This window comes from Engraulis encrasicolus, chromosome 23 (genome assembly GCF_034702125.1).
Source record: "Engraulis encrasicolus isolate BLACKSEA-1 chromosome 23, IST_EnEncr_1.0, whole genome shotgun sequence".
NCBI classification, from domain to species: Eukaryota; Metazoa; Chordata; class Actinopteri; order Clupeiformes; family Engraulidae; genus Engraulis; species Engraulis encrasicolus.
The window spans coordinates 23,245,787-23,265,706 of NC_085879.1; the positions used below are offsets into that span (position 1 = coordinate 23,245,787).

At 40.9% G+C, this 19,920-nt stretch overlaps 1 protein-coding gene across 1 annotated transcript; it reads left to right on the top strand.

Moving 5' to 3' along the window:
- The first annotated feature begins 6,272 nt into the window (after nt 1–6,272).
- LOC134439675 (uncharacterized) lies at nt 6,273–18,989 on the top strand. The gene is made up of 11 exons (XM_063189581.1): nt 6,273–6,451; nt 8,173–8,190; nt 8,474–8,604; nt 9,949–10,084; nt 11,731–12,000; nt 12,637–12,936; nt 15,567–15,763; nt 16,545–16,583; nt 16,737–16,802; nt 17,749–17,817; nt 18,592–18,989. Exons 1-11 carry the CDS (start codon nt 6,388–6,390, stop codon nt 18,718–18,720), a joined length of 1,419 nt encoding a protein of 472 aa, XP_063045651.1. The 5' UTR covers nt 6,273–6,387; the 3' UTR covers nt 18,721–18,989.
- The last annotated feature ends 931 nt before the right edge of the window (nt 18,990–19,920 follow it).

Here is a 19,920-nt window from a genome sequence, read left to right on the forward strand (position 1 = left end):
ACACCAAGAGGTTTCCCGGGCTGGGCCAGCTCTGGCATCTCAGGCAGTCCAGTCCCCTATGATGATGTTCTTCTTAGTGTCCTTCTGTGTGTTGTTAAACAGCTGAATTGCCCATGGGACAAAGGACTTCCTTAGTCTGTCAGTCCTGCAGGTGAAAGCACGGAGTCTGTGGCTGAACAGACTCAGTTGGTTAGTGAAGGTGGCGTTAAGGGGGTGATGCTGATTGTCCATAATAGAGTCTAGTCTGCTCAGTGTTCTGCTCTCGGTTATTGAGGTGAGTGTCTCCAGTTCCATGCCCACCACTGATCCCGCCTTCCTCACCAGTCTGTCAAGGCGTCCAGCATCTCTCTTCCTGATGCTTCCTCCCCAGCACGTCGCAGCAAAGAAGAGCACGCTGGCCATGACAGACTGGTAGAACATAAGCAGAAGTCGGCTGCAGACATTGAAGGACCTCAGCCTTCTGAGGAAATAGAGCCTGCTTTGGCCTTTCCTGTAGAGTGCATCTAAGTTTGTGGACCAGTCCAGTTTATTGTCAAGGTGCACCCCTAGATACTTGTAAGTGCTGACAGTCTCCACTTTCTCTCCCCCAATAGAGACAGGCACCAAGAGTGGGATGGAGCGCCTGAAATCAACCACCATTTCCTTGGTTTTGGTGGTGTTCAGGTGCAGGTGCAAACCCAGCAAGCTATTATGGCAAAATGGCTGACAATAGATTGTCATCACATTGCCTTTATTTTCATTTGATTTAGCTCAAGAAAAGCTGTGTGTGGCCAAGCGGCTAACAGTGTGCTGGGTAAAGGTGTGGGGACTGTCACCCTGCAACAGTGTGCGATTACACACCCTGCTCAGGTGTTATGGATGATGCTGGGAGCTGGGCAGGGCCGCGTTATCCTATGGTGCAACCGGTGCTGCAGCACCGGGCCCCGCCACTAGAGGGGGCCCCGGACGTCGTGAGATTGGAAAATATGAAACGATATTTTGAGACAATCAATTGTACTTTTGACGCATTTCGCCATCCGTAGGCAAGCAGAGGCGCATATGCATATCTTGTCACCAGGCTAGACAGGCAGCTTGGGCCCCCCAAGACTGTAGCTGGGGAACAGTAGTGGCGATTTGTTACAAGTGTTCTTTCTTTTTAATCTTCGCTTGGCCCCCCTACTGAGCCTAGAATCGCCTCTGCATGCACGCAGGAATCGGAGGTCGGAACTTATCATTTCAGTCAGATGCTTCTGGTTGTGTGCCACCAGTGAAAACGGTGGTCAATAATTTTATAGTTTGATGATGGGCTACTGTCTAAAAAAGTTGTGAGAAAGTCGGCGTCAGCACTTGCTTCAGATTGCCCGGCATGGATTAACGCATTGAAGAGAAGGTTGGCAACATTATCCATTTTTGTAATGTCAGTGTTATAATCGCTTTTTGTAATTGTTGCATAGTGATCATGGACTTGTGCAATCATGTAGGCCTAAGCTAAGCAAACAGAGCACAGCGCACCAACCTAACTTTCGCCTATCTTCTTCTATAGTTGAAACATGGGGAAATAAATCACGCACCCAACTGCATTCGTGAAACAAAAGTATTGCATGGCGCGGCGAGGACCACTTCTGAGGTGTTTTTTTAAAAGTGTTCACAATAATGCTACGTAGCAAGTGCACCAACCAGCACTCAAAGTTTCGACAGTCTGACAACAACAGGGCAAGCCAATCTAGCAAACACTAAAATGATATCTAGTCGCATTTTCCTAAAGCAATGTTATGGTCATTTCCCTAAAGCACTGCAATAGGTCTAATGTCGATGCTCTGTCAGCGTATATCTTTGCGTTCGGCTTTGTGTTAAGTTAAAACATGCCTGGGTACCACTTGCGGATTGTTCAGTTAGCAAGTGGCTCTTATCTGGGAGGGAAAAAAACTTGCGTGATACATCCACATCCACATCTAAACATTTGGCCTACGAGTTTGCACCGTGATCTACTGTAATGATTGCACACTATTGCATTGTAATAATGCACAATCTAGATGAAAACCACTGACTTCATAATTGGTAGTCTATATGGTACATTTTGAGGGGATATCGTGACAGCTTCACTTTGCTGTGGTTCGCTGCTAAGGGGATTCCCCTTCCTCGCGTCAAGCGACAGCTGAGTAGGCCTAGGCTACTTTCCTTTGACATACAGCCGCCAGTCTTTCCAAGGCCATTGGAAGTTACATTAATTAACACGTGTTTCCCACGACGGTTTCGATTCGACAAATTGGTCGGCAGCAACGTAGCAAAAATAAGAGACTTTTGGTTGTGCTTCTGTTTGGTAGTTCTAGCTGAGCCGACGTTTACTCTGCTAAACGGTAGTGCACAGAATATCCTTCCTGTCAGCTGGCTAACCTTCCAATGGCTTGCGTTGCGACTGGTGAACTCAGCAGGGGGTTCCGCGCACCCTTTTTTGTGTTGGAGTAGAACGGTTGTTTCATGCGTTTTGAATAGGCTATGGCTCATTATAATGTGGTGTAGGGGCCCCGGATTGCGTCTGCACCGGGCCCCGGCGAGGGTTAACGCGGCCCTGGAGCTGGGTGGTGCTGGCTGTTCAATTCCAATGCCCCTGGTTTCCCTGTTGGTAGAAAAAGCAAGTCAGGTGTGCTATGGGAGCTGGGGAGCATATCCCATCTCCTGCAGCCTGGTAACATCTTGATGGAAATCTTCATCTAAAACACACACTTAAGGTCAGTGAGTGGTTGCAACATGTACTCTAATACAACTCGTATTTTGGGGAAAAAAATCATTACATTACATTACATTACACTTTACTGACACTTTTATTCCAAAGCAGTTTAGAATTATTTACAGGGTAACGGTTACAGTCCCTGGAGCAATGTGAGGTTAGGTGCCTTGCTCAAGGGCACTGCAGTCATGGAGGGAGGTGTAAGGAGAGGTGAGGGTGAGGTTCGAACCTGTGACCCTCTGATCTTAAGACCTCCCTAAGCATCAGGCCATGACTGCACCCAAGTCTGTGTATCAGTGAATCAAGTCTGTCACAGTTTGTGATTCTGGATTTGTAGTCATTAAAAACAGCAATTAGATTAAAAGTGAAATGTTCGGCGCTAACATGGACATCATAAAGGAAATCTGTTCTTTGATAAGGCAGAAAAAGGGTATAGTCTCATAATGTGCACTGTTCCACCAACCAGTAGAATGCTGTAGAAGTCGTTGAACAGACTTGTTGCTACACAGCATTGCACAAAGCCTGCCGTAATGCATCACAACTTGGTCATTGCTGTTCTAGGAACAGCAAATTTAAAACAGTGGTCATGGCCATGTACTATTTTGTCTGTAACATCAAGGTTGGCTATGCCACACCTTAAATGCAGTCATTGGTACTTCTCATTGACAGTCATATGAAAGTCAGATTGCATTCTCAAGTCCACCCCTATTCAGAATGGAGCTCACTGTCTTAATGATATGTAAGTATGCTTGAAACAACAGAATAGTAAACCTTATACCTAAAATTTGACAATTCCTGTTTCATTTGTTTTCCTGATGTTTCTTAGTCACTATTTTTTGATGCATGCCTATTTCTATAGGCTTAGCTTTCAGCCATTACAAACGATTAGGCTACTCTTCGAGTTGAAACTTATGACATCTTTCCCTGCCATATCTTCCCCACAAGCACTTTGGTGCCTTTTGAAGACATGTTTTCTAAAAGGTATGACAATGTTCAAGTTCTGCATGCTGCTATTACTGCTATCTAATTTACTGTACTACTACTAAATGTATCAATAAGACAAGGCGGCATAGGCCTATAATTAATTGCATTTTCTCATGTACGTATGTATGAAGAGTTTATTTGCAAAACGCTATATCTCCATTTTGTAGAATGTTGGGAAATTGACATTTTTGTATTGTGCTTTCCATTGCATTGCATTGCAAAATGCATTTTAAATAGGTTGAAAAAGTATGCTCTCAAAATATTTGAATGGCAAGAATTCACTAGGTGATAGGACCTCTGAACAGTCATTTTCAATAATAAAATGCAAACTTTAAAAATGGTGGATACACCGTTTTGGAAATAAACTTTTCATACAGTATATGTTTTTTTTTAATGTATTTAGAACAGAATGGTTTTCAAGGTTTTATGCCAGCCGCCATCATTTCAAACACCACAGATTTATTTGAGGGAGACAGACTGGAACTGAGGTGTATAATTCTGGAGAACACCAAGACTTACACCAAAGACCTTCTCATGTATCTGTGCAAGAATGGATTCGGGATCAAGCTTGAAATACTTCCAATACAGAGGACGAGAAAAGTTGTTTTTAAGTTCCCACAGGTTGTCACGGGTGATTCAGGAGTGTTTTTATTCAGAATATAGGCCTAAGTACGCTGTTCACCAAGTCAAAGTCTGGGAGGCGTACAGCTCCGTCGCCATCCACATCAAAGGTAATGCTATAATGCTCCCTTCTCAAACACTGTACGTTTTTTTTTTTTTTTTTAAAAAGGAAGAACAAAAAAAGATACATGTACTGTATATTCTCTAAAGTTCATTCCCTATACACAGTCTAACAACAGTTCTATGGTAGCCTATGTGTTTTTTCTGCTTTCTTAATTCTTAAAAAAAAAAAAAAAACATATCTTACCATAGGCTAATGCGGCTAGATCAGAAATGCATCACGTGATATTGAAGTAGGCTATAGCCTACTCCATCAACTCTGAAATCATTACAGGTGCAAATTCAGTAAATCCAGGCACTATAAGCCGAAATCTTTCATGTGTTCAGAAGCACTAAGGAAGTTTCTCTGCTACTTCTCGGTAACATGTACTGTATTAATCTCGAAAGAAATTAAGGGGAAGGACTTAACTATTGGCAAACAAATCATTCTAAATAAAAAAATGCTTTGAGGCTAAACAAACTGTCATCTTAGAAGCTACAGTGAGTAGCTTGACATTAACTTCGATAAACTTTCCCTTCTCTGTCACAAACCATTCAGCTATCGATTCCACAAAAACAGAGCTGGACTAGTAATTTGTCATACAGGGCGTTTACCTGGTGACCTGACAGGTGCTGCTTCTGTTTTTAGTTTACTTTTGGTTTGTTTCCATCTTGACACCAGCCCACAATCTAGATGCGGGGGTGGTGTATCCATTCAGTACATTATACAGAGTCCATTACAGTAGGTCTATGGGAGGCTGTGAGTGGTTGATCTCTGCCAAACAAATGCCAAACAAAGGCACCTAACACCTCACTGCTCCATGAACTGTAACCAATACCCTGTACTTACAAATAAGTCGCTTTGGATAAAAGTGTCAGCTAAGTGTAATGTAATGTAATGCCCTTGATATCATGGCTGTTTTTTCTCTGTTTCCTACAGGCAGGCATAGCCATCAGAAGCGGGTCAACGTCATCAGACTGGTGCTTTCAGCTGTACTGATGATGGCAGTCTTGGCGGTGGTAGCTCATTCCTGCCTGTAAACAAAAATGTCAGAGAAGCGGTCAGTAGTCCTAAAGTAGTGCCCAGAGAAATCCGATTAGCCTAGTCGAATTGGAGAGTAATTCTAGAAACAGAAATGTTCTAGAAAATGTAATATAGCTCTATCTCATGCCAATGCACACGCAATGTGCTATTTCAAACAGATTTATTGAGATTAGAAAACTGTTGTTGTTAAGAGTAAAAGTTTTTGTTTGTTTGTTTGTTGTTGTTGTTTTTTCTTCTGTAGGCCTTGTGTCCATTTCTGGCTACTAGTGTTAACCACTGGCTAGACGGGAAGTCACTAAGACTTTTAACATTTTTAGGCCCATTGATCCCACAGTCCAGTGGTCCCACAGCTTACACCTGCTGGCCCATGTTCCCACATTTCTAAGAAATTATTCAAATTCAGGCCCTATCCCCCATCGTGGGGAGAAAGGTATGTTCTCTTAGTAGCAGAAACAAGCTGTGGGACCATTGGGCCGTGGGAATGTGAGATTGATTGGCGTCCAGCGGATGGCGCTGTTTCACTAGGATAACATTTTTTAGGATAACTGTCATCTGAAGCGCATTTTGTTCAACGAAATTTCTTTCAAAATAAAAGCATACTGTTTACCCCATATCAAGCGTTTCCCTTTCCAACTCCAAGGTGTGCATTTCTCAAAAGTATTGTTTTAATACCACTGTAAATTAAAATGCTTCTGCGAGGCATAGACTCTCTCCGATGAGAGTTCGATCAGTGTGGCCCTGGCGTAGGCTAATCCCCGGTATTTTCACTTGATATGTCACTTGAAAACCTGTTGCTTCTGACTTCACGCCGTTAGCATGGCGGCCGTAACAATCTTCCACCGGTCTGTCGGTTGTTTTTTGTGAGAAAATACAACAGTGCAACTTTTTCCATGCCTTTTGTAATCTGCTGTTGTATTTTGTCAACTGGAAGATGACAGCCTTCACAGTCAATATGCGTTCTCGCCCATTGTTTTCATTGTTAGCCCTACAACTGTGTGAGTAGAAAACTTCTTTCACATACATTGATTCATGGTAGGCCCTGACAAACGTTTTGGTAACACTGCTTTCCAGATCGCTAATAAGGTGATGGTTTAATATGGCATTTTCTGGGTATTTCGTGGTAGTAATTCTTTTAATTACATATTACAGGTCTACTTCCCATGCATTTTCCAGGCAATACTCAGGAACGGCGTGACGTTTTCCATGTGCGTTACGCCCATTTGTGGGGGAAAACGGGCAATGCAAGTCAATTGGTGGTGTTGGGGTTTAATAAACGAAAGATAAGGACCTGTAGACAAGCGTTGTTCACGCACAACATGCCGAAAACGTGTTGTGTTGCCGGCTGTTCAAATAATATTGCCAAACGGCCGTGACTGAAGCATGTACTGTGTTCATTTAGGGTAGCCGATGTAGCATGTAAGTTGATGAGACATTCGGTTTGTTTTCACCCATAAAGGGGCGTGACGCACATTTAGGAGCAAAGTACCCGGATGGCCGTTCATGAGTATAGCTTCGTGGATTTCACATGTTATGCACCCAGGGGATCAATAAAGTAACTAGTTAACTCTACTCTACACACAGTAGGCTATTCGTCGCACAGTGGCCGCACATTTTCAAGTCAACCTGTGTGTGCATGTGACATTGAATGCCTTGCCAAATAGAAAAAAATCCATAGCGTTAATTGTCGGTAAGTGACATACTTTTATTGCGTGCTGAAACTGTATTTAAATGCCCCCTAGCCTTTCGAAAAGTTATAAGACAGGGATGGACAACTGAACTTTCAGAGGGCCACATTTTTCCATCATCACTAAGAGCCACATGAACACAGACAGTGACTGCAGTCTAATATGCTACCTTGCGTCCTCCACTTGTGCTTGTGGCCTCGCCCCACCTTCTGACCCCACCTCAGTGGAGAGAACAATAAAGTTTCCCCGCTGTCTGCCTAGCCCAAACATTTTTTGGGTGGACTAATTCTTCATTCACCATTCAGTTAGCAAATCAGAAAATAACTTTACGATGAGCTTTTGTCAGATATTGAAATATGATGTTGTTGTCAGTGATGTCATCATGACATATTACTTCCTGGTACAAGGCCACAAGCACAAGTGGAGGACGCAAGGTCACATATTGGAACGGACACAGTGTTCTCAAGTCTCACTCTTTGGGAGTCAGTCAGTCTCACTCATGTTTTTGGCCCTTTCTCACTCTCTCACTCCATACTTAGTATTTCTCACTCTGAAAAAAATAATAATTACAAACCCCTATTTGCATTCCACAGAGGAGCCCTTGCATGGGATATCCATGAGGAGAAAGTTCGAGCAAGCCAGAGCTATTGTACACTAGACTTTTTTCAAATATGCGTCCAGAATTTAAATATTACTTTCACTGTAAATTAGAGCGATATCACAGTACAATCTCACTCCCAACCGAGGTAAAAACACAGATCTGACTACAAAACAGAGATCTGACTGCAACTTGTAGAGTGCAAGGAAGGCTAAAGTTGGATGGTCACTGAAGGCCCTTATTGTTTGGAAGGAATAGGATTGTACTCTGTCAGCCAACAGTATAATAACGTCAAATGGATTCCCTAGTGACTTAAAAACAAATCTGGTCATTAATTTGTGTTATGTACGGGCAGCAATGAGGAAGCGGGCTACATGCGTGACGACACATTGTTAGAAGTTGAATTTGCTTGTTTTTTTGTTTTTTCTTGTAGGCACTGCAGTCACATCATGTAAGTTTAGTTTATTTCTATTATAAGAAACATTCTACAAATTCTTAAACAAATAATTGTATTATAAGAATGCTCTCCATGCCAATTCTCTCTCTCTCTCTCTCTCTCTCTCTCTCTCTCTCTCTCTCTCTCTCTCTCTCTCTCTCTCTCTCTCTCTCTCTCTCTCTCTCTCTCTCTCTCTCTCTCTCTCTCTCTCTCTCTCTCTCTCCTCTCTCTCTCTCTCTCTCTCTCTCTCTCTCTCTCTCTCTCTCTCTCTCTCTCTCTCTCTCTCTCTCTCTCTCAGGGGAATATTCTGATATGTTCAGATGCCCTGGGCAATCTTTCAGAATTCCAAGGACTGAAGTTGTCCCTAATTTATTTTTCCAGTCAAGCAAAAGTGGAAGCCTTAATGTTCAAATTGCAAATGCGACTCATGTAAGTATATGCTCACCAGGGGGCTACAAGCCAAACCTGACCAAAATCAGAATGTCATTCACAAACAGTATTTTTATTAGGGCTGTAACGATATTGTATTGAACCAATAAACCGTGATACACAGTCACAATTAGGGCTGCACAATATATCGAAAATGTATCGAAATCGCAATATCAAGAATGGCGATATACGAATCGCGAAAATGATTGCTAACAAGTAAAACATTTCTGTGCAGTCCAATCACTAGCTGAATATCAGCAAATGTGCAAGAAGCCCACCATGACCAAAGCCACCCCCCCCCCACACACACACACACACACACACACACACAGACCGACAAATTAGTGACAAGAAAAACTCTCGGCTATACTTCTAAATATTCTTTAAATACCGTTATCGAGATATTGCATGCTGTTATCGACCATCACATTTTTTTCTGATATCGTGCAGCCCTAGGCCTATCGTGATGTAAGGAGGCAGTATCGTCAGAGAGAGTAGAGAGAGAGAGAGGTTCCATTGGCCCATTGTTTCCGGGTTCTATTATTGGGGGGGAATCCCCCTTTAGGCAGACCTAGTCAGACCTAAGGGCTGTTCTATTCAATGCTAGGAGCATTATGACACGTCCCTTTAGGCAGACCGGAACCTGGTCACGTTAGGTGCCCATAGAAACCTATTATGTTGGCATATCTCTATATACTTAAAGAATCCTTGGTATCATGATGCTCTCTTTCAAAGTTCTGTTACGCTTTTTTTTCAGAAAACAACCACATGATATGATATGATGTGATAGTGCTTGCAAGCTTCAAATTAATATCATTATTATTTTTAAACTTTCTAGAAAAATATTAGTAGCCTCTTGTACCCTATTCTACCTATAAATGATCATCAAAAAGATACATTTAAGAAATTGTGGGGTGTATCGAACTGTCGGTCAAAAATGTGATACGAACCGAATTGTTAGTTGAGTGTATTGTTACAGCCCTAATGTGTATGTATACAGAAGTGTGTCTAAGATTCTCATGTGTTGCAACTGGACTTAAGCTTGAAGCACCTCAGATATTTACAAAGTGTGGGTGTGGAAGATTAAAACTTTGGAGCCTACAGTAAACTATTAGAAAATGCCATTTCCATCTATGTGTTTGTTTCCATTCCCCCCTCTGGTCTTGTGTTTTTGTGTTGAGCTTCATACATTAGGCTCCAGGCTAAGTAAAGGCATACTAATAAAGAATACTGTTCTTGCTCTGAACAAAAATATCTGCCCAAACTGTTGAGCATCAACAACATTGTTTACCATTTCTCACTGTACATTCGGGTTCAATCCACATATTTTTCTCTTTCTTTCAGGTCTTTGACCCCTCTTATCAGAACAGTCCTTCTGAGGTATTAATTCCTGAGGTCAAGAAACGACACGAGGGCCGTTATTACTGGAAGAACCCAGACTTGGGACTTGTATACCGATCTACCAAACTTATACTTAAAGGTAAAAAATGTCATAAAAATTGTCAAAAATGTCAACAAAAAATACCTTTAGTCATGGGCAAAATGGATCCATTAGGAATAATCCAGTGCCACATATTCCAAGTGACTTGGTTTTACCTGTCCAATTAAGCCAGGTGATTGGCTGGTTGAATGGTCACCTGGTTGAATTGCAGAGGTTAAACAAGGTCATGTTTTGAATATGTGACACTAGATTAGGGCTGCACGATTACGGAAAAAATCATAATCACGATTATTTTGGTCAAAATCATAATCCCGATCATTAATCACGATTATTGATTTTTGCAGATTTTTTTTTTTTTAAATTATAACAAGATGAAATATAACCAAGAATGAATTACATACGGGATGAGCAAAATAAAATGAATTGTAATAATTATGTAAAGGCAATAGCATGAAACTTAAGTGGACAGATTTCAGGCCAGAAACACCAGCCTGTCAGTATGTTCTGGGTTCAAGGACGCTCTCAAAAGTAGGTCACTATTGCCACGATTAAAATCACGAGTTCGATTTCACTATGTTATCACGATTTTGATTATTTTTCGATTAATTGTGCAGCCCTACACTAGATTGTAACTAATGAATCCATTTTGCCCATCACTGATTATTATAGTGATGCACATGCATGTAAGTACACTATGCAAAGTAATTTGCTCAGTTTTCTTGCGTTCAGGGATGTACAGTATTTTACATAGGGTGTGTTCAGGTAAATTGGGCCATCAGCTAAATTGGGCTGGATAAGCATTGGGTGTCTCATTTCTTTTAATTCTACAGACCAACCACCATACATGTACTGAAATTGTTGCAATATTATTACTCTATCAGTTTAAAGTCATTTGAATTGCATAACATCTTTTTAATGGGCAGGGGGAACCCTCATATGGAGACTGACAGAAGAAAGTGAATTTTCATTAAGAAATCGTCTAGATAAAGTAAGGATGATACTGTTTTCAGATGTGATAAAAACTGGAAAAATGGATGTGTTTTTAGGTTTGAATGTGTGCATTTAATCTGGAAAAACATAGCTGTCACAACATTGTGAAATTAATATACCTAAAAATGTCAGAAAACCCATCGGCCCATTTTGGCTGAACATGTTAAGGTAATTTGGGCCGTTTTTTTCTATGGTAATTACCATTCATATTTTCTACAAAAAATGTGACTATTATTGAAGATGGAGGTGTCAGGGGAGCTGAAGTTGTGATATCTTTTTGGAAACGTGTTGAAAACAAAAAAAAATGAAGGAATATTAAAATCATCACTAATTTAGTTTTTTTCTGTTGTGCAATTCTTAGTTTTACCATTGGAATGAATAGGTTGTTTTTTGTCATGAAATGGAAGATTACGAGTCACTTTACGCAATCAAACTTAAGTTTGGGTAATGTATTGATGTTCTATCTCAGATTTCATCAGTCTTTCTGAATTTGCAAAAAAGTGGCCCAATTTAGCTGAATGCACCCTATTTTCAAATGTTTTGCATATCAGATGGGGCCTTGCTGATCTTGGTGCCCCTCCTAATGACACAGTCACACATTGTCCAGTGCTGGGCTTACACCGCAATGCTCTCATGTCATATTTTTTTTAATCCTGCTTTTATTTTGAAATCTGGTTTGTTTTTCCCTTTCAAAGACTGCTCGTATGTACAGGACGTGGATTACGGAGTGATGCTCGAGTTGGCAGTGCCCAAAGAAGCCGGCATTTTGCAGTTCATTCCATCCGGCTCTAAGGACCACAGGATCCTGTGGAGTCGCATCAATGCGGAAGACAAGAGGGGAGCGAGGGGAACCGTATCGCGAGATCACTGGACTGCTTACAAAATCCGTTTTGCTGACGCAGGACGCTACACTTTTCTCAGAGACAGTGGGACTGAAATCTCCAGCACTACTGCAAGAATTAGAGGTACAAAATAATACATCCATATTTAGGTGTGCATGTATACATACGTGCGTACATACATAGTATACATACTGTACATACATACACACACACACATACATACTGTACATGCATACGTGGGTTATCACATTTTTTAGCTGCAGACATCAGGGTGGTGCAAGCACAGCTAATGCCGCTATTGTGCGGATTCATTTTTCCCCCCGTTTTTAATGCATTATCTAAGAATCATATTCATTGCTTGTATATTGATTACCAATTAATAATTAATTTATAGACATTAGTTGTGAACGTCTGCTACTGAAAAAAAATGTCATCGCCCAACGAGCACCTTACCAGCATGATGACAGCTCCTTATTTCAACTCACAATTCACAGACTTTAGTTAACCATACTCAAAAATGTTGCCACCCCTAATAATTGAAATGTGTTCAATTCTATGCAGCAAAGGAACTACACTGAATAACTGCAACACACTACTAAAACTACAACTCAATTCAATATCTCAGTCGAATTCCCTACACTGAATGCAGCGAAGGAATTACAACTACACTGAAAAACTGCAACGCACTACTAAAACTAAAACTCAATTCAATATCTCAGTCGAATTCCGTTTTTTCCCCCCCCTTTCCCCCAACTGCAGAGGGGAGCAGGTGGCATGATGTGGATACCCATGACTCATGGGAAGACAGGGTTGCGGTTCCTGTGTCTGAGGCAGTGGTCACTTTTACCGATGTCCAGAACAAGCAGCATGTGATCTTCGAGAACGGCATGATGACCGAAGACGCGTTGAGGATCTTCAAGGGTCGACTATTCATAAACACTCATCTTGACGTGCTGCAGTTCGAGATGTCAGGTGCAGACTCTAAAGCTGTCGGACGGTATGTGGTCACCGAGAAGAAAGGCAGAGCTTTTGTGATCGATGTCGCTGGAGGCTCTGGAGGTGAGTCATTTGTCTCATATTGTATGCTCAGATAATTCCATATATTGTACGTTTGAATTCCAAAAAAATGTATATATCATGGAATACTTAATTCTGAAGGGAATTAAGGGTTTTTTTGTATACCAGTGAGTTTTCCAAGCTCAGCTATTCTATACGTAGGTTTTCAAGACATCATGTGCAGGATTAAAGGATAAGTTAAGCCAATTTCAACATGCAGTTGTAAGGCTCACACTACCCTTTTTATTCAGCCTTTTCCAAGATCTTGGTCATTTTAATGGGGGCAGGTGTTTGTTTACATTGGAAAAAAAAATCTTGATTTATTCCCAATAACATGCAAAAGGTTATGTAACATCAGCAGAAAACTAGAAAACAGTGATACCTTTAGGGAAAATATTTGGAGTAGGCCTATTTTAAGATTTTTAAAAACGTAAACAAAAGCTGCCCCCATTATAATAGATCAGATCGGACCATTCCATCATTGGCGCTGAATTCAGCGGCGCTTACGCGCAAAAGCCGAGTTTCAATTAACGGCGGCTTCTGACACCGTTCCACCACTGAAGATCAGCTGCGCCTTGGCTAGTTTCACTTCAGCCGCGCTCATCAGAGCTGGCGTTGCGCTCGTGCACGGTGTACAGGGGAAGTCCATATCAACGATTGTCGAAAATGCGATCATGTTGTAGACTGGGGCATGCCTTGTCAAATCAAGTCTTTATCAGTCATATGATGCGAGCATTTGTAGGTGAGCGGTAACGTAACCGCATTCCAATTGAGAGGCCCGCGTTCAATCCCCACCGTGCGCAATGACAGATCATAACTCAATCATCAAAGGGAGAGTCTCGTCCAAACCTCGAATGCCACCATTTCAATGTGTAAAAATAAAATGCTTGTATCATCTAAGGTGTTTTAATTTTATCTTTCAGAAGAATTTGTTTTCGGATTAAATAAAGCTAAAACGTTAGGCAGAGATCATTTATTGAATCATTGCAATGCAAACTCAAGCGTCGGCGTCTGCAAGGTGGTTGTGAAGACGTTTTTTTTATTGCCTATGCTGTAAAATGTTAAGGTCTAGGCCTACATTTAACTGTAGGCCTATTGCTTGATAGCAAATGAAGGCAGCCACAAAGCGACATCAAAGGAGAGAATAGGCAAAAATAGCCAATGTTTTGAGGTTTCCATAACCTGTCGCCATACAAGACTTGAACCCGGGGCGACCACATATTAAGCAGCGCACCTGTCCACTGGGCCACTCACGTCTTCGGCTATGTAGAAGGAATTGTTCAGCATCATAGTAGTAAATCAACACTATAAAAGTTTTTAAAAATGTGCTAATTATCAGAAATCCCCCGAAATGAAAGACAATGGTAACTATTGTAGTTTTTACTGGCATTATCACATCATAGACTATTAAAATCGAGTGACTGGTTCGCTTTGATCTCGTAAAATGATGGCGGGAATTAAGCGGAACGTGCCCACTGTGACATTGTTTCCTACAGGTTCTTTTTTTTTTTGCAACACTGATTCATTTAGCCTGGTGTTTAACCTGGGAGCTACCAGGTTAGAGTTGGAGCATAAATTACCGTGGCAACTCAGCTGAGTTTCAGGTTAGCAAGGCTGATGGAACGGATCTCTGTCTAAAAATAGCGTAGTTTACAGACTTGAGCTCGGATTTGGGGTTACCGCCGTTGATGGAATGGTCCCCAGGTACTGACGAGTCAAGGGTAGCGTGCGCAATACAACAGCATATTGAAATTGGCAGAACTGGTCCTTTAAAGACAGAAAAAAAATGCCCTATTATATTGCACTGCATTTGGCAGGCACTTTTTAATCAAAGCGACTCAAAAGGATATAATCACAACCAACAGCACTAGCAGATACAAAGTGCACAGGAAATATACAAAATGACAAGATGCCAAGTAGAGTTAGTTCTTTTTGAAAAGTACATTAGTGCGTAAACACACACACACACACACACACGTATGCGCACACACACACACACGCACATATGCACACACACACACACACATGCATGCACACACGCACATACCTGTACACACACACACACACACACACACACACACACACACACACACACACACTAAGTTATGCCATAGAGTCTAACTCAAGTATTAGTGCAGTAAAAGTACAGCATGCAGTGCTCAGGAATAATGAGTACACCCCTGTTGAAAAGTAACATTTTGAACAGTATTTTAATAAGCAAACAAGTCATTTCCAAAATATGTTCAACCTATAAATCATTATCTCTGAGTCTGAAATGACTCAAGAACAAAAAGCAAGCTGTAGCCCAGGGGCCCCAGGCCATCTGAATCCGGCCCTGGTTGTCCCTTAAGTGTTCTATATTTGAAAGTTTTCAAAGCAAATGGTCTGACCTGTTTGAAATGGAATACTAACTTCTGATGGGAATTCAGGAGTTTTAGTATTCCAGTGAGTTCCATAAGAAGTTTTATAAGCCATTCCATACGTTTTATGTGTTCAAACTCAAAGTTTTCAAGACATGATTTCACCTGATGGAATGTTCTATTGTATTCTGAAGAAATTGAAAGAATTTAAATTTGTCAGTATTAAGTTTCCCACTAAATCACTGACTCTGGCTCTTCATTTCCTCCACGCAGGACCAACCATTCCAGACAGGGCTGTGCCTATAGCCTTGGCTGCCAGTATCCTCACACTGTTCATCATCGGTTGCTGTGTGAGGAGATGCTCTAATAAAAAGAAGGAAGCCCCCTCTCCTGCCGTCGCATCTGCTGCCACCCCTTCCGCACCGGCCGCTACCCCTTCCGCTCCTTCTGACCCGCCGGTCTATATCCATGTAAGTGTCTGTGTTGCTTTGGGCCGCATAGGGTTGACGATATTAATCCATTCATATTGATACTTAGATGGCGCAGCCGAGGATATGGCCACAAATGTATCGGTTAATGTAGCAAAAAGAGAAAAGGGAATGGTTCACTGGGTCCTGTGTCCAATTAGTAAAAAAGGGTGCTCATCAGAAAAACTTGGGTGTCCAAACTTCCATGAAAAGAAATACTATTTGAGGCACTCCTAACTAAAGTTAAAGAGCCTTTATTGAACATTGGCTACATGCCTACGCGTTTCGATTTGTCTTCATCAGGAAGCATTTGGAGACCACTGCAGTACTCTATGAGAAACCGAATAATCAAACTATGCAATTATCAGGAAGACTCTGGTTTGTAGCACCATCCAATCAATTATTAGCTTCTCTTTGTATTATGTAAGCTACACTATTTCTCTCTTTTGTGCTCATTCTCTGTCACTGCACTTTCCATCCAAATTGCATGCAATACAATATCCCATTGGCAACAACTACTCAAGTTGCTAACCGGCTAGCAACTACGCTTTAAGCCTGTGATTCTCAACCTTTTTCGAACAAACGACCCCTTGGCCTCATCATAAGCCTGCCAACACCCCCTTAGGATTGAAAAATTAAATAGACTAATGGTCCCCACTCAGCTGTATCCTTCTCTACGCCCCCCTGGAGCTCTCTAATGCCCCCTGGGGGGCTGTAGCGCCCCCGCTGAGAAACGCTACTTTAAGGAAACACAACCCTATTTTGCTCTGTCTGTTCCTTGCAGGGTCCTGTCCCAAGGCCTGAACCAGCCTACCAGCCAGGGGTGAGACACAGGAGACCTTCTCCTCTGAAAAGCTTGTTTTTCTTTATTTTGCTTTGCCTTACTATTTTGTATTTTCTCTTCGTTTCCTCCTTCTCTCTGTGTCATAGCTGATAGTTCTCTGTGACTCTCTGCATGTTTATATGTACTTTTTAGGCTCAGAGTCGAGTGGAAGACATCCGAGACTCTCCAACAACACACAGCTACGACAGCCCTCCACCTGTAAGTTCAGCCCCCAGAAAATTCTAGATCTCTGTCTTTATCAATTCATTCATCACTTAAAAGCTGTTTACATGTATATTAAAAATATCCGCATATCTGTTATAACCAGGGGTGGAAAAGTAACTTATTACTTTTACTCAATATTGTACTTGAGTAGCTTTTATGAATACTTTGTACTTTTAAGTACATTTTTAAATTAATACTTTTACTTGTACTTGAGTACATTTTGACCCAAGTACTTTACTCAATTACACTGGAACCTGGCCTGAGTACTGAGTAAAAAAAATTGACTGAGAGACAAAATGCCATGCACAATAATGCCACAATCCGCCAGAAATGAAAGATTGTACAGGATGTCACACAGCATTTCCACTATTTTACTATCTTGTATCAATGTATTGGATGATGGCTGGTGCCAAGCAAGAGATAGAGGTTATGGAGGACGATATTCAAGAAAAATAAACATGACATTCTCAAGAGGAAAGCTAATAAAAGTAACTAAGTACTTCTTACTCAAATTACATTTTAAGTGAAGTACTTTTTACTTTTGCTTGAGTAGATTTTTAGATAGGTACTTTTACTTGTACTTGAGTAAAATTTAAGCAAAGTAAAGATACTTTTACTTGAGTACACATTTTCTGTACTCTTTCCACCTCTGGTTATAACGCAGTAATTACAACAATGGCATGGCTCTCTCATTCACAGATTATGCGATTTTCCTAATGACTCTTTCTGTGTATTTTCTTTGACTGACAAACATATTGGGGTAGTAGAAACAAAAACTAACCATACTTGTTTTTTTGGGTGTCTGTATTAAATGTATTGTTTATTTCAATATAATTAAGTATTTTATTTTATGTACATTTGTTTGTATTCATTCATTTAAAAACGCATGCAAATGTGTTTTTTGTTTATCTTTTCCATTCTCCTATGATTTCTGTCACAGTCTTATGATGAGTTGATGGCCAACGGACCTGCGCCCTACGTTCCTTATGTTCCCTACGTTCCGCCTGAGGTATGTTTATTGTACAGTATTGAAGACTGCAGACAGTTCACCAATAGAGGTCGCTTCAGCAGCTGATTGGAGATGCAACATTATGCCTTTTATAATACATGTGTGTACTATACAACTCATTGGCTGCCAGCCATTTTCAAACCAGCATACCAACCATATGCAAAATGCTTTGTGGACAGCACACACAATACAGAGAAAGGGGCTTCTGCTTTGCGACTGTCTGGTGTCTGGCCTCTATTTCTTATTACATGTACATGTACTTGCCCTGACTATCCACAATGACACTTCTGACACCTACAGGACCACTTTCTATATGCGTGGAAGCATGATATTTGTAAACAACATAGGAGAGACGACCCCCAAAGCCTAGCTGTAAAAAAAAAACCCTAATTGATATACATAGACGTAATTAGCTGTGGGCATTACTATTTTAAATGATGCCTATCTATTAATGTCAATTGCAGTGAGTTATTAAACTAAAATGAATCTCCTTGTCTTTCCACTTCTCCCCCTGCTGTTACATTTCACATACCTCCTTCTTTTTTGTTTTCTCTTTCATCTTCTTGCCCTTTTCCATATCATTCTTCTTCGTCTTCTTCATCTTCTTCCTCCTTGTCTTCTTCTTCTTCCTCTTCTTCTTCCTCTTCTTCTTCCTCCTCCTCTTCTTCTTCCTCTTCTTCTTCTTCCTCTTCTTCTTCTTCCTCTTCTTCTTCCTCTTCTTCTTCTTCCTCCTCCTCCTTGTTCTTCTTCTTGTTCTTCTTCTTGTTCTTCTAGGGTCCAACCGGAGCATATGGTGTGCCTGTTATTCCCACCCCTGCTGAACCCAGCGCCCCTTCACCCCCAGACTACCAGTACCAACCTGGTGGATTGTCTGGAACCACAAGTGACTTTCTCTCTGGTTGAATCTCCTCTCCACACTGATACAAGTGACACCACTGTCTAATACTCAGCCAAGCTCAACTTCTAAAGCAGAAAGAGGGATCTTTCCATCATCCTAACTCTAGTCCTCCCTTGTGCGTGGGCCCTTGTGATAACGTCACAAGATGTCATGGACAATAGAAGAAGTTTAATCCAATAGCTCTCAAAAGCGCAATTCAAAGGTTATTTCCTCTGTTACAATTGGGATGTTGAAAAGGGTAAAGTCCCCCCAAAAGTTGTTAAGGCTAGTCTGACCGCGTGGAAACTTTATTGGAGGACTGGAGATATGATAATGATGTACCCAGAGTGTTTTTTATTGGGTTTTTTAATGTAAGTCAAGGCTTTATCAGTGCTCGAAGTTGATAGCCAATTTTTGATTGCCAATGATTGACAAACAAGGCCTTTTCTTATCAACGCATTCTCAAGCCCTGAAAGACTTAAACTCAATCCTTTACAAATCTGCGAAGATAGGCCTACTCTTTAAAAAATATATTTTATGAGCTATTGATCTAATTATCTATTTATCCAGGTACATCTCGTTGAGATATAGAATCTCTTTTCGAAGAGAGACTTAGCCAAGCCAAGGCAAGACGAGACAAGACAAGACATTTCATTTAAAAAAATTAAACAAATGCAAAAAGGGCATAAACATCTCACCGTAAAGTGCATAGAAACATCTATGCTCTATGACTTTAAAGGTACACTGTATAATATTTAGCAGTTTCTTTCCAGAATTTGTGCCACTGATTCAGAAATGTTGTTAAATACTTACCACCACCATCAAATTTTAAGTATTCATCATTATAACTGGGAAAATTGCATTTTTCTTACATGAAAAGGTGGATCTTCTCCATGTGCCCCATTTTGAAAATTGTGGCTGCAAAACTTGCTGTACTCTTATGATAATCTTAAATATAAGTTTATTTAGTAAATATTAATGAAAATATCAAATTTGGCAATAGGCAGCACAGTTTCGATGAGCAGCATAGTTGCAATACAGTACTTTGGCCACTATCACAGTGCACCTTTAGTAGTGTAGTTTAATAGTCGTTGCAGAAGGTCAGTAAACAGGAATTGTTTTTTTTTATTTTAAATCTGTTAATAAAAAGTCTTCAGACCTCAAACCACAAGTGCTTTGAAATTCAAGCTTTTGATGTAACACAGAAGTTTCAAATAAAGGCCTTA